Source organism: Pollachius pollachius (assembly GCF_949987615.1).
Source record: "Pollachius pollachius genome assembly, chromosome: 1".
Classification (NCBI taxonomy): domain Eukaryota; kingdom Metazoa; phylum Chordata; class Actinopteri; order Gadiformes; family Gadidae; genus Pollachius; species Pollachius pollachius.
In genome coordinates, this window is record NC_136934.1 from 35,594,401 (window position 1) to 35,609,400 (window position 15,000).

Here is a 15,000-nt window from a genome sequence, read left to right on the forward strand (position 1 = left end):
CGCACGCACACACACACGCACACTTCTTCTTAAATATAATATTCTAGAAAGTAAAATTAGGCAATTTATTTCCCTAACATAACATTTATTTTCCAAAATGTTTGTTTGAATCTATTTCCGCTTAGAGCATTATAATAAGCAAATCATGTCCACCAACCTTAAATCACCATCCATTAGTCTCGATAGTTACTGAAGGACATGGAGAGAAAGAGAAAGGGCCGTTGTGGGAGGCTGTTATGGAGGAACAGTGTTGAACTCCTCCACCAGGGCGACCACTGTATGGGGGAAAGAGACGCATGAGGTCACTCTCCATGGGTGGCAACATATTTTAAAAGGGTGACGCACACATGGAGTCGTTATCTAGCTATGAGTGTACACAGGCTGCTGTTTAAAAAAACACTCAATCTAAAATCAACAAACACATTTGGAGTGTTTTGTGGGAATTCTGTAAAGGAGGGTGCGGCTTTGTCTCCCATCGATGTTGATGCCACTGCTTCAGGTCAGCCATTTGTCTCAAGTTTTTACTTGTGTGAATGAAAACAGGTCAATTTAACAGACATCAGTGTCAATCAGCACCGGGGGGGTCAAAGCGTGCAGTTGGAGCAGCGGGAGATGTCAGAAGTCAGGCCTAGGGGGTCATGCGTTGACTCAGGCACGGGGGCGCCCAACGCCAGCCACAGGGCTCTCGGCGAGCTGCCAATCTGCCGCGCCATCGCAGCAGGAACTGCACTCGTTTTACCGCCGGCTGAGTTTAAATAGAGGGCGTGAGTCTGCGTGTGTGTGTGTGTGTGTGTTAATGTGCAATCAAGAGTGAATGCACATTGAAGTGTAGGGCTGCATGTGTGTGTGTGTGTGTGTGTGTCTGTGTGTGTAAATGTGCAGTCAAGAGTAAATTCACATCAAAGTTGTAGGCCTCCGTGTCTCTGTTTGTGTCTGTGTGTGTGTGTGTGTGTGTTTGTGGGTGTGTGTTTCTGTGTGTGTGTAGGTGTGTGTGTGTGTGTGTGTTTGTGTGTGTCTGTGTGTTTGTCTGTGTGCGTGGTTCACAATGAACGACAAACCCCGTGTTATCTGCAGAGCTGATTACATTCAGCGGCACATTTACATGGAAACACAGAGCCACTCGGTGGCTCTGTGTTCCCACAGAACCCAAATTGATTTGAATGAAAAGAATTATTGAAGGAAGCGATAACACTGATAACACCCACTTGTCTTCTTGTCCTCCCCCCTCCTCCATCCGTTTGTCTCTCTCTCCCCATCCCTCTCTCTCTTTGTTCCCACCCCTCTCTCTTCCCCCCCCCCTCCCCGCCCTCGCACAGACCCAGCCTCCCCAGTCCCAGCAGAACCACCAGAACCATCAGTCCTCCCTCTCCCTCCAGCATCCCTCCCAGCCCCTGCTGTCCCAGCAGCCATTGCAGCAGCACCACCACCAACACCACCACCATCCCCACCACCACCACCACCACCACCAGCAGCAGCATCAGCAGCCACCGCAGCAGCAGCACCAACCGGCCGCCGCCGGGCCCCGCCTGCCCCCCCGGCACCCCTCCACCGCCTCCCCCGCCGAGACGGGCGGCGAGGAGGGCGGCGGCGGCGGGGTGGAGGCGGGCCACCGCGCCGGCGCCGTCAAGCTGCGCACGGGCGGCAAGATCTCCCTGGAGGCGCTGGGCATCCTGCAGAGCTTCATCCAGGACGTGGGGCTGTACCCCGACGAGGAGGCCATCCACACGCTGTCGGCCCAGCTGGACCTGCCCAAGCTCACCATCATCAAGTTCTTCCAGAACCAGCGCTTCTACGTCAACCACCCGGCCAAGACGCCCAAGGAGCCCAACGGCAACAACAGCAGCAACAATGGCGGCGGCGGCGGCAACGCCATCGCCGGGGGCAACGCCAGCAGCAGCGGGGGCAGCAGCCGCAGCAGCGGGAGCAGCCCGGCGCTGGAGGAGGACCTGTCGGACTTCCGGGAGGCGGGAGGAGCCCTGCTGAAGGAAATGGAGGAGGAGGGCACGCAGACCGGCAACACCATCTTCTCCATCAAGATGGAGGAGCAGCTGGGCCGCGCCGCCGACGTCCCGGCCGAGTCAGGACACCCGGAGGTCAAGGAGTAGGGGGGCGCCGTTGGGGTGGGGACTATGGACTGGGCACGGGCGCCCCGCGGACTGGGTCTGTAGGAAGGTGAATGCTTTGGCTGGCGTTCCTCACACTCACACACACACACACACACACTCATAAACACACACACACACACACATGCACACACACACACTGCGATGGTCGAGTTTTATTAAATACAGCTTGTGGACTTGAGATGAGATTGTACACCTGACAGGCGACATGTTACACACACACACACACACACACACACACACACACACACACACACACACACACACACACACACACACACACACACACACACACACCCATTCCAGACTCAGTAATACGCCGAGTATTGCTTTTTGGATTTTGTAAACTTGTATTATTCACTGTATAGACTGATGCATCATTTAAGTAATCTGCACAAAAAATTATTCCAAGTATGTTGCCGTGGATATTTGCTGACTGCACTTGATGTCTGTTTAATTTTACACTGAATTCATTAGTTTTTTGTTTTATTTTTGTTTTTTGGAACTACTGATTATATTTAGTAATAATAATGAAAAAAAAAGAATCCCCTGGAGTTTGCTAGAACTTTGATAGGTGTTTTACGTAAGTGATGTTCAAGTGTTTTTTTAAACTAGCGTTTCAATCATGGACCAAGTGGTTGACAATGCCTTAATCACAAGGTGCAGCGTCGAAAACCTGCTGGCAAATTAGCGAATTAAAAAAAAGATAAACAACTAAAAAGTGATTGAACTTTAAACCCTCAGGCAAACCTGGCCAGGTGAGTCCGGAGAGCAGCTCAGTCGCAGAACAATATTATTTGTTAGGGAAGAAATATAAATATATATATAGACATATATTGTAACTGTAAAAAAAAATACAGTTTTAAAGAAACTATGCCAACTAATGCCTTGTAGTATATGGCACTGCCGATGTTCGGATTATTTTGCGAAAAACCTTTGTCACTGTAACTTTCTGCATCGCCAGTTAGAAATGTGAATTAAAAAAACGTTTTTTGTTCACCTTCATTATTTATTTAAAGTTCATGCAGTGTTGCTGATGTAATTACTTTTTTTTCAGACTTGTTACGTTACACAACGCTTTTTAAAGATGTTTTAATTTCACCAATATTTTTTTTTCTATTTATAAGTGTGATTTTTAAATGGGCAGTAAAAACAAAGTGTCTTAACGTTTTAAGTGGAGAAAATGTGCTTTAAAGGTTGCCTATGAAAACAGTGCTGTATGTCGAGCAACTCATGCTACACGCTTCACAATTAATGTTGTATGCAATTTTTACTATCATGCAAATAAGCTTAGGTAAGCGACTAACCTATAGGACACCATAGAGAGAAAAAAACATATGCAATCTGTGTGAAAAATCGATGTCTGCGATGTGTCTTCCTTTTTGGTTAACAATCTGATTTAAAATCTATTCCTGTATAAATATTCTGTATAAAATGTGTTTTCTTTTTTTCTTTTCTTTTTTATGAGTTGAAGAACACCAGTTATTTTGTTACGACAGTTTTTTAAGTGTTCCCGGACTCATTTATGCAGGAGCACTCAAACTACGAGTGGTGATTTGATTGTTAATTACACAATTTAAAAATGTTTGTATTGTACCACAGAAAATCTTTGGCATTAACTGAACCACAGTCTTTCAGACAGGAAGCAGGCGTTCACCTTTCTGGAAGAAGAGAAAATACAAAATGGACGCCCCGTTGTTTTGCAAAGTAATGCTGAGAGAGCGAGGTTCAATCCAGTAACGGAGTCATTGAATTGCAATCACTGGACACACCTGTATTTGTAATAACTGTAAATACCACATCTAATAAATCATTAATTGTTTATTGTAAACACTCGTGGAAGTTTGTAATAAGCGTTTGCTGTTGACGAAGGAAGCGTCGATTTGACAGCTTTCTAAATGACGTCAACATTCAGAGATCTCAATTAAGCCCTGTCTCCCTGCGGCGCTGCCGTGTGTGTGTGTGTTTGTGTGTGTGTGTGTGTGTGTGTGTGTGTGTGTGTGTTTGTGTGTGTGTGTGTGTGTGTGTGTCTGTGTGTGTGTGTATACACGTACACACCTGTGAAATCTGAAATAAACAAGCTGTAGGCGAACATCTGTGATAGAAAAGCAGAGGTGTCCACCGGGAATTTGTGTGTGAAACAACACGGAGTGCTGGCCACAACCGCCAGGAAGACGTCGCCGGGGTTAGGGTTAAGGTGGGGTTGTGACCTCTGGGGGAAAGGGGAAAATTACCCTGACCTGTTGACACATTGCTAAGTGTTGGCAGTCGCTCTTGCTCTCTTCCCTATTAAATACAAATCCAGTGTTGGATTGTTTATTGTGCTTTTACACTTGGAGAAATATCACAAAGTCAGCTATGATGCAGATATGCTCAATACACTCTAAATGCCTAGAAATATGTTCTTGTAGAAAACGTACTTAGAGCAAAGGCTTCGTTATGGTTTCACGTTGACGCAATGCAACCGAGCAGTCGCTTCAAGGAGGGTCCGCAAGGATGTAATGGGTCCGTAAACCCCCTTGCGTTGCGTCGACGTGGAACCATAATTAAGCCTTTTAATGTAAACAGTTGAATATTCTAGAAAATGCAAACACATATATATTACCATTAAAGGCATATCAGCCAGAATTGTACACAATTGTAAAAAAAAGTTATGTTTTATTAATCACAGTTCTGTGATAAATATAACTATTGCCATTAGAGAATAAAGATGGACAAGTTAGCTTTATCATATTATTATTTAACAATTATAAATAACAATCTGTAATCTCAGATGAATCCCTGCCCTCATTACTCTGAATAACCAAATCTCTGTAGGCCTCCTTGCAAATAATTATCAGATTATAAAGAAGGTTTCTTCTAAATAATTTTCCATGTGGGTGGCCCTCTCTTGTTGCTGTTTACTGGTGCTCAGTTACCCTTTATATGAAGACCTTATGCTCTTCCTATGACTCATTTCAATTTTCTTAGTACAACCACACTACTGTTTATCTCTATCTCAATGAGTTGTGTTTGATGAGCTTAGTTTAGTGTTTGAATAGCTAATCATCATCCCCTCGATAAAGAAGAGGTCCTGTAGCCTTTCAACAAACTCTAGTGCTGTACTCTCATCTAGTAAGTTGGACTATGTTTACTGCAGTGACGTTCGTTGGTAGTGTTCTTGTTCTCAGGGGCCTGTGGGGGGGGGGGTCTGTTAAGGGAGTTTCTGCACCATAAGGCTCCAGATGGGCAGGGTAAGGCTTAATACAGTTATGGCTGGGGTAAGTATTGTAAGGGAATAGCATAAGTAAAGTTAAGGTTAGTAAGATCATGCTTAGCGTAAGTAGAGTTAGGGGTCAGCATTAGTAAAGTTAGGGTTATTAACGTCATTGTAAGGGTTAGGGGTCAGGGGCAAGTGTAAGTAGGGTAAGGGTTACTGAAGTCCTAGTTGTTAGGCAGGTGGTTCTCAATCTTGTCGTGGGGTATTCCTGATTTATAATGTATAGATATTTGATTGTACATTGTTGATAATGTAAATAATTGTAAAGGATGAAAGGTCTCACCTAGGCCCCAAATCTACAACCTGACCACATAATGCATTGTACCTGTAAGCTGGACTAGTAATACTAAGTGTGGTACTACTACTTATTTATGAATCACATTCAAGGGATGCCTCACTTATAATCAAGATGTGAAAACCCTTAAATTAAATACACTTCAGGTCACATGTCATTTCAGACCTAAAAAGGGTAGCCTGACATCGCCAGACCAATTCGCAATTACATATTTGTCTGGAACCTCTCAGTTAATTTTTGATTTCCAAGGGTGTTATCAACAGGCACAGACCAAATGCCTCTGCAAACAATTGGATAGACCCACAACCTTTCAGACAAATGATACGTGACACATCGGCGGCAGCCATCTTGATTGTGAATGAAAATGCCTCAGCAATGCTCGCAGAGGGCGCTCTTCTGTAGAGCCATCGTATTAAACCCGCACCGTATAAGAAGAAGATTGGCCCGACCCAGATCAGCTCTGCTGGAGATCTGTCTGAACGACACATATGCCAGAACAAATAATATCCGAGCTTGCAGACTTGCTGGTTCCCATGCCAAAAAAGGTTGCAGGCCTCAAAGAGGTTGGGGAGTACTGGCACGGTCAGGGCTTATGTTTGTAGGGGTCAGGGGTAAGGGTTTGGGGCTAGTACCCAGTGGCTCTGTACACACAGCTCTATCCCGGAGGACTGTAATCCTCCTATCACTGCGCTGTGGCCACGAGCCCTGGGGACTCGGCAGTAAATCAAACTGGGAATGTGGCAGAGGGCCTAATAAAGTTATTGTAATGATAAGGATCTTGGCATAATCTACCCAGCGCAAATCTGGACGTTCTGCACTCGCCTCTGCCGAGACGCCTGGCGCTGCCAAACATTTCCACAAATATGTTTTTGTTCACGGCGTCCATATGTGGAGGAGAGGGAAACAGAAGGTTAGGGTGCGAACATTAATACCAGGGAAATTACTACCCCTCCTCTCCAGCCCCCCCTTCCGGTCTTTAAGAGACCGGATTAGAACAAAACTAAGACCGGCTTTCTGATCAGCGTTCATTTATACACTAACACATAATAACACTTTATATTAATGTTTATTGTGATCCGTGAGAGGAGTTGGATCTGGCCTTGTGTTAACATAATTCATGCGTTATCAGAATATCGCTCTAAACTGCCAACAAAGCTTTCATTTGGATAATGAAGGCCAACAATGCGAAGAATGTATATATGCGTATGTATGTATGTATGTATGTAAGTATGCGTATCTGTGACCGGTGGTGGTCAATGTGTGTGTGCATATATTTGTGGATATATTTGATGATAGTTTGTGTAATACGTTCAAGCTGCGCCATGTTGGTTGAAACCACTGGCTGAACTTTTTTTTCACCTGTGGCTGGCAGGGGAACCATGTCAACCGATGAGACTGAGATGTCATGTCAGGGGGATGGGCAACTCTGTCCTTGGCCCTCCTACCCATATCCTGAAGGCATTTTCCCGTTTGTATCTGTTTTCAACGTTTTCTCCAAGTAATTCATTGAAGTAATTTAATCAAGCAGTTGTAAAATTAATTATAAGTGGATCTACATTGATACAGATCTACATTCCAACAAGCTAGGATATTTTAGACATATTGCAAACAAGAAATACTTTGAGTTTTTGTTATTTTTGCATTTTCATATTGAATAATTCTGAAATCATGTCTCATAGAAGTGCAATTAAAATAGGCAATCTAATTTCAACATGCCACAGTGAAGATAGGCCAACTTCTGGATTCAAAACTTTATTAAACGGTTTGAATTCTAATATACACTTTGTAGATTATGTTTGTACCTAGAAGCTTAAGTGTTGCCTGCATCAAAGGTTAGTCTTTGTGTTTAATGTTACCCAGTATAACCTTTAGGTTTTAAATTCTTATTTTAATTAGATCTTTTATGAACTTTAATGAAAAATAACGAACATAGTGTAACTTTTTCATTTGTCAGCCATGAAGGGTGTCATGTGAAATCAAAGATATTGTCATTGTCACAAATACTCGAACATCATATAAATTTCCCGCTTGGAAAGACGTATGCATGAGGCCTACTTATATGATTCTTGAGGAAAAATGTGTCTTACTTTATTAATTTATTTTATTTCCGTTGTCCTACATTAGATCTCAATCTTGTGAAATATAAATGTTTTATACATGCCAACTGTTCCTGGGTCTGTTTTGGTGGTCGGGAATCACAAAATAATGTGCAGGATAGGAACTCTACAAACGCGTGTTTGTGGAGTCTAAAAAGTATTCTCCAGGAATTTGGCCCAAGCGTCCTCTTGTGGATTGAAGCACCATTGAACTCCATCGCCTTTTCTAAACCTGTCTCCTCTTGATCATTTTAAAGCAATAACTCACCGTCCAACCAACCCACTCAACAGATGCCACTTGTGCATTGACCAAAACAAACTGAACAGCCCACCGGTGCGTGGTCGTTTCCAGAGCCTCTCGGGCTGATATTAGGGTTGAATCTTAAAGGGCCACTCTACCAAAGCTGATTCAGCTGCATCATCCATGTTAATAGATAAATCTGGCAAACCATCCCAATTGTGCTTTTCAATTATGATATCCAGCAAGACAGTGGTGAATTGTAATTGTACTGATTGCGAGAAAGATACAGGGTCCTATCTTACATCCAGCGCAATTGACTTTCTACACCGACGCATGAATCTTTGCTAGTTTGCACCCGGCGCAAAACCGATTTTCCCCCGCAGCAAACCTGCGCCACTAAACTTGCACCCTGAGGGGCGTGTCGGCGAAAAGCAGAGGCGTGTTCCGGCGCAAATGATGCATGGTGCTATCTTGCAGATCGATAAAGCAGTGCAGCGCAACAGACCGACAAATACCTGGTCTAAGTGCACTAGCGGATAGCGCAGTTGGGGTTGCTATTTGACGTACCACGGCAGGTCGGAACTGCAACATAAGCTTACACACCAGTAGGCTATACATATTACATACATGCAAACGATTAACCTAATTTAAATACTATGATGATGATGTGGATTGTGCAAACATTTTTTTTCCATAGGGGCTGCATGAATGAAAACTGTAGTAAGATATGCCATGCGTTAAAATAATGATAATAACAATAATAAACCTGAGCAAAGTAGGCTATAGCCCAGCCTTCCAAAACAAAATCTTGTTTTACGGTAGTCAACGTTGGTTGAATTATTTGGGAAAGAACAGCTGATACAGCGGTAATAAGTTGTATTTAAATCAATGCATCTGCAATCACCGTACAGAAAACACATATTTTCTTGACACAGACATCGTGTACAACCCCATAACTTTTAGGATTTATGAGTAGCCTATTTGGTCGTGAGAAAACATTGTATTACCGCGAGTGAGGGTGCACTCACACTAGGCCATCTGTACCATGCCCAAGTCCATTTCACACCTGTACCGTGCTCTCTCTCCCCCCCCCCCCGCTTAGTAGAACAACACAGAGAACACAATTGACACTTCACTGCCTTTGTTGCTTATTTGGAGCCGTTCTACAGATACAGCCCTCTCTCAATGAGCGTTTTTACACTGCCAAATAGGCCGTTTTTTGGACGCCTTTTTCGCGGCACGGTCCGCGCGTTTACACTCCCCGAGGTAAATTGCCTGCTTGAGCTAGAACCCCAATTTACCCTCCCGGACCCTGCACACATTGGTGGTTTATTGGGATTAATTCTGCTGTAAATGCTTTAAATTGCTAATTAAATTGCTGTGCTGTCTCCACAGAGACAACGCAGTGGTCCGCGAGGTGATGCAGTCGTATTAAACAAAGACGTTGAAGGATGGTGCGATCTACGAGAGAGACGCAGAGGATCTGTCCTTACGAGGCTTTTGTCGGGATAAAAACCAAGTGGTAGCAAAATAAAGAAGCAGCGAAATAAAGAATATGTTGCCGTTTTTGCACTTACTTAATAATAGTTAATCGCGTTTGTAGCCTACACTCAGACGTGAACTTATTCTTGCATGCGGGTGTATTCATTCAGAAAAAAATTAAAACATTCGGGAGTGTGCAAATTATTCTAAAAAGGTCTAGACAGCCCCGCAGCCCCGCCTTCTCCAGTGAACCAAGAAAGCCTGCGCCGTGACAAACGGGGGATTTTTGATAAAAAACTCAACTTTACTATCGCACCAACGTGAACCACTTGCCGTCATGTTTATGTTTAATGGGAAAGAAGGGTTGCATGGACCATAAGTCATCTGGCTCAGGTTGCACAGCCGTGCGTGTGCGCGTGTCGGCTCATTAGCATCTGTACCTTGGCCTGAGCACACCTCTTCGAAGTGTGCTCAGGCCATGGAATTGAAGTGGACTTGAGTACGGTTGGTGTGCTCACACTAGCCAAACGATCTAGACTTCGGCACGGTACAGGTGGGAAACGGACTTGGGCACGGTACAGATGGCCTAGTGTGAGTGCGCCCCAAGTGTTAAAAAGAATGAATGAATGCAGGCGCGCGTGTGTGCCCCTTTCTGTTTAAACACACACAAACTAAACACGTAACGCATAATACAGTCCATGGCAATGTACATTAACGGAGGAAAACATGCATATTAGGAAAACAAGTCTATAACAATAATGTATACAATACTGGTAAGAAACGATGTGTGAAGAAACGATGCATCCGTCTCATCGGAGACTGCAAGCGCGCTGTCAAAATATCAACTCGTCAGGTTCAAATGCGCTCATGGCTCTTAAAGGGGATGGGAGCTGGCACTCTCATTGGTTTATTGCACGTTACGCCAAAACCACACCTACGGGCTATTAGGCTACTACAGGGCAACCCTTTTTAGATTTGCGTCGGGCGCAAGACTTATTTATCCGCCGGTACAATAGCAACAGCGGCAGAGACCAGCCCACAAAGCTACTTCCGTTCTGCGCTTCTCACTTACGTTTCAGACCGTTTAATAAGGGCCCATAGACTACTTTGAAACACACTTGTGTTTCCTGAAGTATAAATAATTAAAATCAATGAAGAAAATAAGAAATGTTCAATGAATGAGTGGGGGATAGCCTGTATGTGTGCACGCGTGTGTGTAGACGTGTGTGTCACATTTGTTACATAGCACAAGCCCATATATAACAGCAGCAACTCATCCATCCACGGTCTGAGCTCTACCGTAATCAAGGGTGAGTGACTGGAATCCAAAGGAAGATTTTACCAATCAGGCAATTAAGATTCTGTGTCATCCAAGTGGTAAACCATGTTAAACAAGTACTGCATTAATGTAGTATATCACTTTTATCAAATTTAAATGGAAAAATCACATGCAGATGGTCCATTATTCTTCTTTTAAACAATTGAAATGAATGAGCATTGTTTAATCCAAGATCTATGAACCCATGAAATAATTTTTGCTTCCTACAGGGGGGATTGCGTTGGTTGACTTCGGTTAGCTTTATGCAAATGAGCGCATAGTGAAGCGCGTGTTCAGCCATGTGATTGGACAATCGACATTCAGTGAGTATTGGAGGACCAATACGGACAGAGTGGTAAACTCCCACAACTAGTAACTAGAGCTGGTACGGGGTGATGCCACACGTTGTCAATCCTGAGACCAAATGCTTGGTGGGGCCCACCAGTCAATGGGTTTGAGTCATGTCCTGAACGTTGTTGCTTTCCGCTGAGTGAACAAGAAACTTTAATTGTCAAACACTCTAGTTGACCTGCAAGCAGGTCTTTATGGGTGTTGAAGGCAGGGGCAGAGACGGCCAAAACACATCCTTAGCTGGCTTTGTCTTTGTGCTTGAGGGGCCCCCTTCGCTGAGAGCCCCCCCGTCCCCTCCCCGGATCCTAATGACCAGGGGGCAGATGGACAATGGCAGATCGCGGCGTAATACGGCACGCATAGAAATGTAAACACACCTCACTGTAAACACAAGCACACACTTGTGCTGTGTGTTGAGTGTGTCAGCTGACTGTCTCACCCCAACCTTCCCCCTCCCGGGGGCTCAGCTTCCAAAGATTTATGCCACTCTTTGATTGGTGGGGCCCGGTGGTGCTTGCTCGTGGATTTTTTTTCCGCTTTCTGTCACACATTACAATGATGGATGCGTGTTCTGTGGCGGTGGCCATCTTGGAAGACACTTTGGGTTTATTTGCTAAGATGGCGAGTACAGGTTGTAAGAAGCAGGCCCCAATCACGGCGCTTCCCTTGTTTTGTTTCTGTGAGGAGGATGGAGAGAGTGTAGGGATAAAGGGGTTGGGATGGGGGAGGCGGTGGAGAGGTAGAAGGAGCTGGATTGCCTTAACAGCTGTGCCGGGTATGAATAACTCGTTAGCTGTGTGCATTTTAAGTCATCAAATGCCTCACCTCCTCACCTAACCCTCATTTACAACAAGGACAGGAGGGAGGTACTAATTAAAGTGATAAAGAGAAGGAATCCTATCAAAATCTTGTGCTTTCTTTAAAGGCACGGGTGTGGCGTTGGTGGGTGGGTGACGGGTGTTGAGGAGTGTAGTTGTGTGTGTGTGTGTGTGTGTGTGTGTGTTTGTGTGTGTGTGTGTGTGTGTGTGTGTGTGTGTGTTTATGTTTGTGTGTTTGTGCAGGGTGGGGGGTAGAAGATGGTGGGGTGGAATTCAGAATAAAACCTACAGCAACATCTGTGGGAAGGTGTATTGTTTTTGCATTTAATTAATCAAACCTCTTCTCTTTGACTGAACCTGTAGAAAATGGATGCCAAGGGACGGCCTTTAGTGCCAAATATTTGTCAAAAAGGACTTAAGCTATCGTACCTCAAGATAGCTGCTACCTTCAAATGTAACAAACCTTCTGAGGTCCAACTCAGCCTGATGTTATGTCAATGTTCAATACTGAAGCACTGAAACCCCATGCTATGTCAGAGGTTGAGACAATTAGATGATCAAATTTCATTTTAGCTTTTTAGCTTTGATTCAGTTCATTTAGAGTTTCTGATAGCTAAAAAATAAACTGTTGACAACAGAACCCCTTGGCCAATGTACTGCAGTATCAATGTATGTACTGGCTGAATTAACATACAAATGATCACATTTTAATGATAAGAAATGTTGAATTTAAAAAAGGATTAATTGAATACTATTTTTATTTGTCAAGCTAAGAAATACTTTCTTATGACTCAAATTTAAACATTGGCTATACACACCAAGAAACATGCAAACACTGAAGAACTGCAGTTATGTTGAAATAAGCCGGCAGGGTTATTGATTTTTAATTGACAGCTTCACATATAAAGTGAAATTCTGTATAATGTCAAAAGAAAACTCAAACTACAGTTACATCTTAAAGAAAATACATGACTCAGGACCCATTCGTCGTGGGTCAGTTAATATCTTCTCTATTGTGTTTCCCTGGTCAGTTGTACAGCACACGCAACAATGGAACGCCTCATTCACACTATTCACCTAATACCCCCACTGAGTTGACCTCAGCATGGCGTTTCACAGCATTTAAAATGGGCCAATAATAATCTGAGTGGTGCAGCCTTTTGTGCCACAGGACTTCCTGCTATTGAAAGTGTTGCTGAATTATAATTCTCCCAAATCAGAACAGTCCACTCTCCTCTTGCCATCACCTAGTCAAATCCAATGAATTATCTTAAAATAGCAGCATTTGACCCTATGACTGGGCGCTGACCCTCTTTCGGCTTCCCACACTCGCAAAAACGGACTCTCTATTTATATTTTTGGAAAACAGTGACTAACCAAATCTAACAAGAACATTAGTAATGCGTCGCCTAGCTAATATTTGTCACCTAATCTGTAATTTTGCCAGCATTAATCATATCATCCTAACCTGTTGGCCAACTCATCTTAAAATGTCATCCTAGCTATGTTAGTCATTGTTTACATCACCTAGAAGCAGTACCTCACACCAGTCAGCTAATCTTGAATTTAAGCTATAACATTGCTAGCGTTATTACCCCCTAGCGAGATTTTTACAATTTATCTCAAATGTAATATGTTTCCTAATTAGCTTTAGCCATCCTATATGTAAACTGTCTGGTTTTGGCTATCTGGTTTTAAATGTAATCTATAACATAGCTATCTTTACTTGGCACATACGAAAAGCTCTTCCAGTGTTCAATATCTTGTTGAAGTAGGAACTCTCACACACACTTCATCATGTTCATAATGTTGAACAGGAGCCTTAATGGTCATCTGAATTAGCCTTGCATCATTCATATGTAAAAGCCCTGTCCTATACGTGTTTAATTCATGGCTGCGGTGAGCTTAATTGCCTTGAGAGAGTGGGCTCATCCAGATTAAATGTATTCTGCTCATAATCAGAAATGTACAACTTTAGTATCTCAGACGCCTTCTGAACAAAACCAGAGAAGAAGACGAACTGGCGTGTGCGTGTGTTTGTGTGTGTGTGTTTGTGTGTGTGTGTGTGTGTATGTTTGCGTGTGTGTGTGTGTGTGTGTGTGTGTGTGTGTGTGTGTGTGTAGGCATGCACGTGTGCATTTTCATGCTTGTGAGTGTGAATTTTAATTGTACTCACAGCAACACAAACACAGACTTTGACACACACTCGTGTTCCCTGAGGTATAAAAAATTTAAATCTGTAAATAAGAAAGTTTCCATAAATGAGGAGTGGGGTGGTTGCAACGCTATTTCCAAATGAAGAGAGAGAGAGGGAGATAGGGAGACAGTGAAGGAGAGAGAGTGATACAGAGAGAGAGGGGGGGGACCAAGGGACTGTATTCCCTGAAGGTGGTTTATTATTCTATGTTAAAGTGAAACACAAGGGGGAGGAGAGGAAGGGGGGAGGGAAGCAGGGAGGGAGGGGAAGGCAGCGGAGCGTCAGAGTTGCTCTTTGAAGACATTAAGAAGCTGAATGCACAACAACGACCAGATGTTCTAACATGTCTTATTCATGCACCCGCCATCATGTTTCCTATGTCCACGCCGTGCATACACACACACACACACACACACACACACACACACACACACAGACACACACACATAGACACACACACACACACACGCTCACACGCACACACACAAACGTACTGACACACACAGACACACAAACACACACAAACACACACACACAGTGAAAACAGTAAGGAGCGGCAATCCCTCAGGATGTAGCTTGTGTTGAGTTTAGTAGGTGGAGATGTGTGCGTTTGTTTGTGTATCTGTATACATATTCTGTGTATGATTGTTTGTGTGGCCAGTTCTAGACAAATATACTTACAGGTGTATATGCCTGTGTACTTACATTTATCTGTATTTGAAAATGTTGTAGTCTTTATGAGGATGTGTATTTATATTTGTAGTTTATGCATCCGTATTTGTTTGGCCGTTTTGGCGTGTGTGTGCCTTTGTTTGTGTGT

General features: G+C 43.6%; 1 protein-coding gene across 4 annotated transcripts in view; it reads left to right on the forward strand.

The window, feature by feature from the left end:
* The window catches only part of satb1b (SATB homeobox 1b), a 64,469-nt gene extending 60,524 nt beyond the window's left edge, over positions 1-3,945 (forward strand). For all 4 annotated transcript variants that reach the window (XM_079758268.1, XM_079758270.1, XM_079758271.1 and 1 more), the window contains one exon: positions 1,317-3,945. In XM_079758268.1, the coding sequence (XP_079614394.1) occupies positions 1,317-2,105 (789 nt within the window). In that variant the 3' untranslated portion in view covers positions 2,106-3,945. The remainder of the gene's footprint in view (positions 1-1,316) is intronic.
* Positions 3,946-15,000: the final 11,055 nt, after the last annotated feature.